Source organism: Psammomys obesus, unplaced genomic scaffold (assembly GCF_907164565.1).
Source record: "Psammomys obesus unplaced genomic scaffold, mPsaObe1.curated_primary_1811, whole genome shotgun sequence".
In the NCBI taxonomy this organism is placed as follows: Eukaryota; Metazoa; Chordata; class Mammalia; order Rodentia; family Muridae; genus Psammomys; species Psammomys obesus.
Genome location: NW_026585609.1, coordinates 6882515 through 6894956, shown reverse-complemented (window position 1 = coordinate 6894956; position 12442 = coordinate 6882515). Strand labels below are relative to the sequence as shown.

The window sequence follows — 12442 nt, the reverse complement described above, 5'->3', positions numbered from 1 at the left end:
TATGTATGTATGTATGTATGTATGTATGTATGTATGTATGTATGTATATGAAATTACCAAAGAACAAGAAAAAGATACTCAGAGCTGGAGAGATGGCTCAGAACTTAAGAACACTGTCTGCTCTTCCTGAGTTCAATTTCCAGCAGTGGCTCCTATCTATAGTGAGATCTAGTGCCCTCTTCTGGCCTGCAGGCACACATGCAGGCAAAATATTGCATACATACTAAATAAATCCTTTTTTAAAAAGAATGCTCTTTTTGTTTTAAGAAAGACTAAAAGGCTTTTTTGGGGGGTAGGGGAGTGAATCACACAAGACATAACAAGTCATGTTTACTTCAATTTAGTCAATGTAATTAAGATGTGCTAAATATTTTAACATAATTGTGTTCACATTTTCCCTCTTAATTCTTTAGCCTTCCTGTCCTCATTTGTTATAATTTTTACAACAGAATTGGTTCTAAAACAATGTTGTACGAGAGAAATAAAATACAATTCACAAGCATGAGCCCAGTGAGTGGCAATTTCAACTTCTCAAATATTTTTCATTTGATATTCTGAGACAATCTGTTACTACGTAACTCACAGCTGGCCTCAAACTTCAATCTTCCTACTTCAAAGATTTTAAATGTATGCCACCATGCCCATCGTTCAATTCTAAATTTTCAGGTAACCATATTTTAAAAGGTAAAATGGAGTAGATACAACATCATATCAGATACAACATTATATACTTAGTCTAACGTAGACACACATTTACTCTGAAGGATACAAACATTAAGGTTATTAACTAGACTTTAAAGACTTGGTTCTCATTCTAGGTCTCTTACTCTGTACTGCACACGTCAGCTCAGAGAAGCCACCGTGTAAGTGCTACATCCTCACATCTGGATGGTGGCTACACGTTGGATTATGTGGGATTCAAATTTCGCTGAGATGACTATACAACATGCAATGAATTTATTCTTCTCCATTTTAAATTTGTAACCATACTCCTTCCCTTGCCTGCTATCTTCAGTCTGGGATTGAGGGTAGGACAAAATTACATTTTAAAATCTTTTCTCTTACATCACATTTACAAGTTTACATTTCAAAACAGTACCTGATGTATGTAAGAAAAGACCTAGCTGGTCTGTTCCTTCTCATCTCAAAACAGCTTTAACAGTATGGTAACCTTAGTAAGAGAACTCTTCCCTTGAGCTGTGCGGCATTCTGGATGAACCAGTAGGGACATCTGGGTGGTTCCCGACTGTCTTTATTCTGCTTTTTATATGCCTGAAATTTTCCATAATGAGAAAGATGATGGGAGGGAGATAAGTAACAAGTCTAAGGGCACCTGCATAATAACAATAATGATAATTGCTGTGAGGAATAAATATGCTTATCACTTTTGTTGTTAATATGATGCAGAAAGCAATTAAAAGGATCCTCTGAAGAGATTAAAGGATCAACAGTTTAAGTGAAGTCTGACTGTAGAAATTAAAATCTACAGAGTGATCTGTTTTCCTTTGTATAAGGGTCCAATGACTACTGAAACCTATTTTTCTGCAGAGGTGGCATTCATATTAGAAAGTGGCACTCTCGATCAGCCATGCTGCCCTTGTGGTGGGTAGGAGTAGCATGGAAGAGGGACAAACTGGTGGGTATCCAGGAAAATCACCTACCAGTTCTCATAGCCAAGAAACAACAGTTCTGGACAGATTACTAGATTTATACAAAGATTTTAAGCCCTCTGCATTTAAAATAAAGTAAATCATGGTAAAAATCTCATTTGTATCTAAATCTGGAACAAATGAAAAAAAAATTTAGGTGATTCCAAAAGATAACCTTTACACTTTAAAAACTAAGCTGGCATTAATTATATCTGGCAACTCCTGAGAGTGTTTCACTGTATTACCTCAGACTAGTTTAATTAGCTAAACCAAAATTAGACTTCCGTCATTTCTAAAATCTAAGTCCAAATCTGAAGTAGTCTGCAGTGGCTCGGCAGCTCCCACCACACTGTGATATGGGATTTAGCGTTCTGAGCCACCCCCAAATCCTGTTAACCACACTGAGCGGATAGGCTATAGCAGGCAATAGATGTGGGCTAACTATAATACAACGTGCACAAGCACTAAGTAGTAATGGCAAACTTCCTACAGACATTACATTCAGTGTTCCAGCAGCTTCATCAACTAACTAAGGGTCAAAACAGACTTACCCATGAATCTTGGAATGCTGCCCGTCAACTACCAAAACTGCTTCTATGTTACTTCACATGACTAGACATGGTTTTTTTTTTTTTTTTTTAAAAAAGCACATGACAGCAGAACACCTAGAAATGGTGATGCTACAAAGTTTCAAACTGTGTATTTAAATTATGCTCTCAATCAGTGGCTCTCGACCTGTGGGTCATGACCCCTTTGGAGGTTACATATAAAACATAGATCCTGCATATCAAATATTTACATTATAAGTCATAATCGTAGCAAAATTACAGTTATGAAGTAGCAACAAAATAATTTTATGGTTAGGGTCACAACAGAAAGAACTAATAGTAAACGGCCACAGCATTAAGAAGGTTGAGAATCACTACTCTGAAAGAATCACGTTTTAAATATTCCAGGCAATATCCAAAAGAAAACATGTCATCAAAAGCTTATGTATTCAGAAAAGTGTATCAGAATTTATAGAAATATAAAGTTATATATATGTATATATATTAGCTACAACTCCCTAAGATACAAAAATGTAACTGCAATAAAATGTCATTGTCAAACGTGGAATAAGCTGAAAGGGAGAGTCGGCAAGGGAATACTGAACTTAGGAGGCTGAGGTCGGAGGATTACTAGAGTTCAAGAGGTTCAAAACCAGCACAGAAAATAGTGCACAACAGCAAGCAAAGAGGAATGCTCTGGACACAGTTGGCAAAATGAAAGACCACCATGCACCTGCTTACAGTGCTATGCTCAAAGCTCTTAAACCTTAGCCAAGACAACCTACATCTGGGTACATGCACACGGTTTTGGCAGGAAGAGAATTGTGACGTGTTAATTATACTACATAGTTTTATATCATTGCTGAAAACAATTAGGCTTAGAATTAGACATTTCCAGTTGCTAGGCTCCTCTTTCAGACAGAGCTAAGAGTTACTGTTGTGACTGAATCTTTTTAAACCTGAATTATTCACGGAAACTATATAATAAGAACTGATTTCAACACAGATCTTCAAGTTCAAGGCCATCCTGCTCTACAGAGTAAGTTCCAGGACAGCCAGGACTACACAAAGAAACCCTGTTTTGAAAAACCAAAACAAACCAAAAAAGGAGAGAGAGAACTTTCCAGATAAAGGCATCATTATGAAGAACCCTAGCAACACAGTCAATTATATTCAATGATTTATGAAATGCTGAGTCCCACTGTCTTGAAATCTCAAATAAATCAAGAAACAATGTGTTAACATGGAAAATTAACTCAATTTCCTCTTTCCAAACACAGCTAAAACAAATTTTATTTGTAATCTGAGTTTAAAAAAATGTATCAATTATAATACCTTAATATTAAAAGGCTGACTGCCCCAGGACCAGTTAGCACAACTTATACCAGATACAGACTTTAAATACCCTCTAAAAAGAACTAGAACTTCTCGGGAAAACAACAAATTCTAGTATGGAGGCAAGGGAAATGTAAGGTGAGGTTGATGTATACTGTTACAGAAGTGGTTTTAAAATGACAGAGGTTCCTCAAGAGCATAAAAAGATATTACTCAGCAATCTCACTTGACTATGTATCCAAAATAAATGAAAACTAATTTCAAACAGACATTTGTACTTAATTTGAGACAGGCTGTTCACAACAATCAAGAAGTAGAAGGAAACATAACGTACATCAACAGATGGGTGACATATATATAATATACATTATATATACATATGTGTATATGTATGCAATGCAATCTTATTCCTTATAAAAGATGAAAGTGATCAGATGATAAAAAACTGTCTGACATAATGCTCTATAGACAGCATAACGTGGCTGCTGCACACTGGGCTAGAGAAGAAGGGAAAGAAGAAAAGAGAAGCAGCTCTTCAATGGCTATAATTGCTGTGGATGGAAAAAAACATTCCAAAGATTTGCTGTATTTACATTTTAAAATGTTAAAGTATGTTGGAGAATGCTTCTTTGCACTGTGTATTCAAATGCTGATTTATGCACCCAGAAATCTGGTTACAGTCCAAACTTTGGCACTGTCATTATTATGAACCATCCGTCTCCTCTCTTGGTACATTGTAAACATTGTTCTGCATCACCTACTGATTGGTCAAATAGAGTTCAACAGCCAATAGCGGGGCAGGAGCAGATAAAGTGGGACTTTCAAGCCCAGGGAGAGGGTCTCAGGTGAGACTAGAGAGAAAAGAGAGCTGGACAAAGAAGGAATAGCCAGGTGAGACTAAGATGGCAAGTAATGGGCCATATGGCTGGGAAGTAGCCCAGGCCAGAATACTCAGGTTAAAATAGTGCAGTATCTGCCCAGCTATAGTGCCCGAAGCTTTTACTAAAGTTAATAGGTCTTCATGTCATTACTCGATAGCTAGGGCAAGCACACAAAGCCATAACCTTTACAAAGATAATGGTTTCTATCCATGTTTTTACAACTTAAACAAATGAGACACGTAAAATGGGAACAAAGCCAACCAGAATCTGGGAACAACTCATGAAACAGGGAAACAATCTTAAGAAAATATACCAGCATCTGTGAGTGCGCACAAGTAAACAGCCAGCTAAATCTGGAGGAAAGAGGAACGTGTACTTCCCTCCAAGAAAATCCAATATAGAAGAAATTACAAAAATGCAACTAGTATTAACCTCTGAATACTGATAACAGCATTATGATCAGGTAACATAAACCTAGTTGTTGAAAACTTTTTTAAATCTGAAATTATCCAAGTGAATAGTTAAAATTGAGGCAGCAGAGAACAGCATAAAAAGCACTGTATAGGGAGGAGGAGACTTGAGTCCCATTCTTTTCCTTGACCAAATAAAAGACTAACTGGGCAAAAAACAACCAATATTCGTAAATTTTCAGGAAAAGGAGACTGGGAAAGAAAGAACAAAGATCTCTGTAATCTTTGTGTAATAATGCTTTTTAAAAACAAGTAATGGCTAGTTTTGTGAGATCTAAGAACAGCTTTCTTTCGTTCAAAAGCAGTAAAATTCTGAAAATCCAGGAAACACACGCACACACATATATACACATATACTTACATTTACTCACTACCTGAAAACTAGTGAAATCTGAGTGACATGTGGTAGTTTGAATCAGATGTCCCTCCTAAGTCCTGAACATTTGAATACTTGGTCCCCAGTTGGAAGCAGTTTAGGATTGGGAAGTGTGGCCTTGCTGGAGGAAGTATGTCACGGAGAGTGGACTTTGAGGTTTCAAAAGACCTGTGCCATTTCAAACTCACCTTTCTGCTTTCTGTTTGTGGACAGAGATGTGAGTACTCAGTTGCTTCACTTCAGTGCTATGCCTGCCTGCTGCCTGCTCCTCAAGACAGTGATAGACCCTTGTATCTCCGCAGCTCTAAGGCTGAACAAGCCCTTCCTTTTGTAAGCTACCTTGGTCATGGCATCTTATCAGTGCAATACAAAAGTAGCTGACACTGCATAGGAGAATTTTTTTCTCATACTCTACGAACAACAGAGTAGCTTGAATACAGAGTGGTATTACAGATTTTCAAAGTCATCAGAGTTAGTCCAAAAATTAGCCTAACAAATAATTACAGGGTTGAATTTTCTTGTGGATGTGGCAGTGTTCCTGAGGACCAGGAACCTCAATCCCACTAAGAAAGTGCTCTACTCTTAAGCTACATCCCCAGCCCTTTACATTTGCATTAGCACATTCTTTGCAGTTCTACACCTTTAAATTACAAAACAAACCAAACCACATTACAGATTGGGGAGAAGGGTGAGCTAAAGAATCCTTTTTTTTTTTTTTTTTTTTTTTCCCATCACAGAGAACTTTCAAACTGAACAGAGATGAAATCTTTAAATAATTGCTGATATCTGTAAATTGATGTTTAAGAAGTCAAAACTTCAAAACCTGTTAAATACTTAGTCTTTGGCAAACTCCTTCTCAAAAAGTCCCCAGGTAGTGATCTTTTGCCATTACTTACCCACCTACCCTTTTCAACCCTTCTAAAGAAAATAAAAAAATAAAATAAAATGACCTTTTAATACTACACTGTGTTCCTATATCTAAACAAAATAAAGAAATAAAACAATCGTTAGCCCACGAAGTAGTATTTTACATGGACTCTATTAGTTTAAAAGAACTGATATATTTGGCAGGCATCAAACAAGAGCTTTAAACATTTATTTAACCTACCACTTGTCTTAGTAATGGAATAGACTGCATATAGGAGCTGTGAAACTCTGTCCTCTGGGCATGAAATGGCCATTGCAGTCTTGAAATCAGAGCAGCTGTGATTACCCACAGGCAAGCCTCATTAACATTCCCTTATAGAAGGGGGTGGGGCTCACTAGGCAGTTAATGAAAAACTCCTGAGTTAATAAAGCACTCAAGGAAGTGAGAAACATGAAGCCCCGGCCCTCCCCAAGAACATATAAGCAGTAATCACTGGTGGGGAAGACCCTTCTTTGGTAGTGCTGCTTAGAAATTAGCCACTCTCTCACAGGTAACCCTTTGCCGTGCTGTGTAAATAGCCCATGTTAAGCTGATAGCCTCATCACGCTAGACTTAGAGCAATCATTTCCTCAGTCTATAACAGGTCTGCTACCTGAAGTGAATTAACATCTGGTCACACCTCCTCATGAGAAGTCACAGCTTAGCAGAAAACGGCCTTTCAGAAAAACTGAGTTACAAAGAGCTGCAGCTCCCAACAAGTTTCTTTACATTAACAGTGATTAACTGTGAAGCAAATAAAAACCAAAAAACATGCCATCTGCAATCCAAATTCCTTTTAGTAATTCTCCCAAGGCAAAGCAAATTATCCTTTCTTAACCTAAGAGACTGTTGAGACAATAAACATCACAAATGCTACAGCTAAAAAGAATCTTAAATACAAACACTAAAGATTATGTAAATTATATAAGCTCACTCACTTAAATATAAAATAAAAAATGGAGGTAAGGGCCCCATATTATACAATGTTTCCCAAGAAATTGAGATTACCACTCTCCACTACTGACATAACCTTGAAGATGCACACTCCGCCTTGTCAAGAAAGTGAGAGTAAAACCAGAGCCCTTTTCTGGAGCGCAAAGCCCAAAGGGATAATCTTAGGTGGTGAGGGTGGCCAGTGGCTCAGGGCCTTGGACATACTCGGCAAGCACTATACCACTGAGCTATGCCCAGGGGTAAAGTACTTAAAAAAAGAGTAAGACTGAAACTAAAAATGCCACTGTACATAGTAAGGGGTTTTCTATCAAACACAAGATGTAAAACCAAAACAGCAGGAAATTTTTAAAAATGGTTCAAGAGTAACTTTAAACCTAGGCTAACTAAGGAGCTAAGTACCAACATGCATTAGACTGTTCTGAAATTTTATAGATGAAACCATTCAAAGTCCTAATTGAAGTGAATTGTCTTGCCTGGTAAGGCTGTGGGGTGTGTTGTGGCACCCATCAGCAAGGCTCTCTTCACACATACTTGAGTGCCAGACTGACTCCATGAGACAACAGCACCAGGAGTGGTTGATGGGCTATTCTGGCTCCTATATGTTGTAACACATTAAACAATGTTTCCATGATTGTATTATAGCAACAAACTTTCAATAAGAAACAATCAACAAACTTATTATGACCACCCTATGTGCCCCTAAAAAGTCATAAAATGCGGTAAAAACATGCCTAAGCCTCCAATGGCAGTTTTCTCAATCCTTCTGTGAAGAGACGTCAAGAAGATGGGGGAAGGGGTAATAAATTCACAAACATAAGACAGTGTGGCAAAGAAGTGCAAATGGGCAGAGATTCAGGAATTTAAACACACTATCTTCAATAGTTCTCAAACTAAAAGCATAATGAATTTTAAGACACACTAAACAATGAATGTTATAAACTAGAGAAGACTCAAAAGGAAGTACTCACTGACATCTGACATATCTTAACAAAAGATAATCATATTGTTATAACTTCATAATCTTAGAAACCAACAGCAAAGAAAGCATAAACAGGTCCATGGGTGATCTGACAGACTTTCACATTATGTAGACTAAGAATATGAGACAAAGAAAGTCTTTAAAAAGAAATATGAATACTTGGAAAAGAAATTTCCTTATTAGGGTATTGATAAAACAGAGGAAGTTGTCATCGGAGGAAAATGCAGCCCAGCAATTGCAGGTTCAGAGCATGAAACAGAACATTCACCAACTGCCAAGTTTTCAGCACACACACAGACAGCAATACCTCTTTATTCAAACCTGTTTGGTACTGAGGTTCTAATAATTTGTCTCCTCCCACCACCCCCCGTAAAACAGTGCCAGGCATAATCAGATCTGGACTACACAACCTACAGATACTGTACTATCAAAGTAAAAGAACTTACAATAAGAGAGTTCAAACAAATTTACATGTGTTCAAGAAGAAAATCTTTTTATCTGTAACTACCAAGTATTGCTACACTGTCAGAAGAAGCTCAGAAATAGGAGAGAAGACAAATGAAAAGCACTACAAGAACAAACTGTGAAGAAATTTTAGTTATTACTAAAATTAGTTATTAGCTATTAGTAATACTATTATTTGATAAAAGAATGATTAAAACTTAATTTTTTCCCAATCAGTTAAATGAATATAAAATGAGAAAGCATCCTCAAGAAAACACAGCCTAACTGGATAGGGTGATGGATGCATTCTTGTAGTCTTCCCAACACTTGGGAGACCAAGGAAGGAGGATGGGATTGAGGCCAGTGTGGGCAACGTAGAAACCCATTCTCAAAGACTGAAAACAACAACAAGCTAACAGTACTTTCTTAATTTTATATCATGGAAAGGAATGCTTTGAAATATTTGATGACATGTGTCTGCTATTAATAAGCAGTATTGCAGGTACTAGGTGCAAACCATGTTTGGGGCACTGACACCTGACCAAGATGATGTGAATGTCAAAATAACAATGGCTTTCCACTAACTGTAAGGTCATATAAAAGAGAAATAAAGGTTTTGACATTTCTCTTTTCAGAAAAACTGAAACTTCTAACTGAAGTAAGACTGGAAGGCTCAGGAATAAAGTGTACTGCTCCAGAAGGTCTGCCCACACAATGACAGGAGCATTCCCATGTACTGCAGAAGCAGCAGGACAAGCACCAGCTTGCACCTTTAACCACCACCCACAGATACAGCCACAGCAGCTGTTGAGCTGAGAAGGCATACTACTCTCACCTACACATCTCTATACGGAAGAAGCACCATGCCGTTGCTTGTTTTTAAGTGACATCATTAATAATATCTGTGTCCTGCCTCTATTTGTAAAAGATGATTCTAAGTGTCAAGAAAATCTAGTCTACCTTTCCATGACTCTGTAAAACAAGAATCCAGTCTGAGAGCTAGGGCTCCTCGTTCTTCTCCCTTGTTTCTCTGAATCCTTAGTCAACTCAACATAACCAACATCTACCACTTCAACAGGAAGAGGGAGAAGCAGATCCAAGGCACCCACGCACTGAGGGAGCAAAGGCTGGTGTGGACAAGTGTTCTGAGCTCTTGTCTGTGCTCCACTCAAAACACAAGAAATTGTTGTGCCACAGAATAATTTAGCAGGTAACTACCTTCTCAAGCGCACTATATAAATGATCCAAAATAAACTCTACGTCCTTAGACTCAAACAGCGCTCCTACAGCCTGGCATTCCACCCAGTCCCAAGAATAAACAGTTCCTACTCCTAGGCATGACACAGCTGGAAAGCTTTCTTGCAAGACAGGATTGGAAGGGAGCTATCATCCATACTAGGTCAGATGAGCACCTAGAAACTGCTTCCATATAACAAGAGTCTACCAATTAAACTTCAAAATTAACACACCTTTCCCAAAATTGTAAAGCTTAATATTATCTGCCTAATCTCAAGTACATGGAATTGGAAAGCTAGGAGCATATGCTTCCACAATCACTAGTAGTCTAAGGATAGAAAATGAATGCTCCTCCTCAAATCATATACGATGAATCTAGATAAAGTGCTATGCTTTTAAAATAACTCATTTTGCCATCCATTGGTAGACTAGATATGTTCTAGATGTGCCTGGAAGAAAAAAAAAAAAAAAAAGGCAAGAGTATAGACATCCAAATAGTGAAAGCCCACCAAAATTTCCAGAGGAAAAACAGGTCCAGAGGAAAAATGGGGAAGCCTTTCTGTATAGTTTCCTAAAAGGTAAGTTTATCACTATAAAAGGGTAGGTAGAGTTCACGTTACTCACACACACACACACACACACACACACACACACACACACACCCTTCTTGGGGACAGGGTTACACAATTAGCAGCTGTGTGCTAGAACCCAAAGCCTTGTGCGTGCTAAGCAAGGGGACAAATAATGTCACAGGGAAGAAGTGGAGAAGGAGAAAGGGGACAAATAGTACCACTACTAAATTTTTAATTATGTACTCGTTTTTATGAATAAATTCTCATTTCTCTATTTGAATCCCCCTCAACTACTTTGACTAAATTTATGTATCTAAAATAATACACCTGAAAGTGAGAAAGAGAACATATTCTCAGTAAGAAGCAATGCCTTTCTTTTCAAGCCAATCAACTGCTCACAATAAACCACAGACAAAACTAAATACAGCATTTTTAAAAATCTCTACGTGAAAATAAATCAAGCATTTTTCCACTTGTGTAAAATTTCAAAACTAGACACTTCTATGATACGTAAGTGTTCAGCTGTCTTCCTATATGCTCATGTAGGGTCCACATTTGATCCACAGCACGTAACTGTGAAGGGGCTGGGTTTGATGAGCGATTTATACTTAAACAAGGCTAGCAACCAGTCTAAAGCACAAACCTATCACCTCTGTCACATCAGCACTCTCCTCCAGCTGTTAAAGATCCAAATGCTAACTTGTGTTGTGGGGGGGGGGGGGGGGTGCACTGAAACTCTAGTAACAGGAGAAACATTACAGTTAGGCCATACAAAACTTTCTGCTAATGGAAACCAGCTGCAAGGGGGGAGGAAAAGCAATTTTCAATTATTTGGGACTGGTGAAGTATTAATGGGCTTCTTCAATTCCAAGTTTCCACTCTGGAAATAAAGTCCTTTAATTCATTATTCCCTCAGCATTCCCAGCACTCAAAATTACCTTTCTAAAATAACTGCTCTATAGTTCAAACTGTGTATCCATAAGGTATGTATGTGCAGGGGCTGCCTATAAGGAATTCTTTTCTGCACAGTCACTCCTTATATGAAGGGCATCCCAAAAAGGACAGCTTGATGCACACTCAGTATCAAGGTTGTGTCACTTACAAACATTCTGATAAAAAAAGTTACCACTGATTCTTTTCACCATAATTCTATTTCCCACAAAATTAATTCTATCACTTGGTAAATATTTTTTTTCCTAGAATTTGGCTAACTACTTCTCTCATGTAGTCCACAAATCAATTTAAAACATGTCTTTCGTGTGTTTTTAGAAGCACATGACTGTAATCCCAGAACTTGGGAAGCCAACAGAAAAGAATCATGTGTCTGAGATTAGCCTGGTCTACACAGTGAAATCATGTCTCAATAAGCAAAACTTTTGTTCTTAAACAACTGAGTACTTAATAAACTCCACTACCAAATCCAACATCAAAAACAAAGTTTTACACATACACATGCACACTCACATGCACAGATACACTCTATTTTCCGATGTATGGGTTTTATATAATGCTGGTTTGCAGAAAATTGGCTCTAGAAAAACCAGAGAGCAGCTTGACCCAAAATGAAGCAAATCATTACAAAAGCTGTGACGACCAGAAACAACAGAACTTGTATTGCCTATAACAACAACTCAGAAACCCATGGATTAGGTGGAAGACAACCCATTATCCCTAGAGATGTGAACATTAAGGAAGATTTCTGGAAATGATATCCTGGAATCCCAGACAACTGCTGAGAGTCTATGTGAACCAAACTACTACTGACCCAGAAACCATTATAAAATTGGTTTTAAATGTTATTTATAGCCAAGGCTGTTTCAAAAAACAAAATAGATAAAAATTTAAGAAACAAAGCAACCAACCTCAATCTTGTCTGTTTTGGCATCTCCCCAGTATATTGTGCCTTCATCATAATCCAGGGCTAAGCCATTGGGCCAACCAAGGGAAGTGTTAACAAGAACCATTCGGTCAGAGCCATCCAGAGCAGCTCGCTCGATCTTTGGGATTTCTCCCCAGTCCGTCCAGTACATATACCTAAAAAAAGCATATAAAAACAAGCTGAGAGGGGATAGTAAAAGTAAAACCCACTCC

General features: G+C 37.8%; 1 protein-coding gene across 1 annotated transcript in view; it reads right to left on the bottom strand.

Moving 5' to 3' along the window:
• The window catches only part of Lrp6 (LDL receptor related protein 6), a 123492-nt gene that overhangs the window by 53139 nt on the left and 57911 nt on the right, over positions 1–12442 (bottom strand). Inside the window, exon 7 of the mRNA XM_055610892.1 lies at positions 12214–12385. Within this exon, the coding sequence (XP_055466867.1) occupies positions 12214–12385 (172 nt within the window). The remainder of the gene's footprint in view (positions 1–12213; positions 12386–12442) is intronic.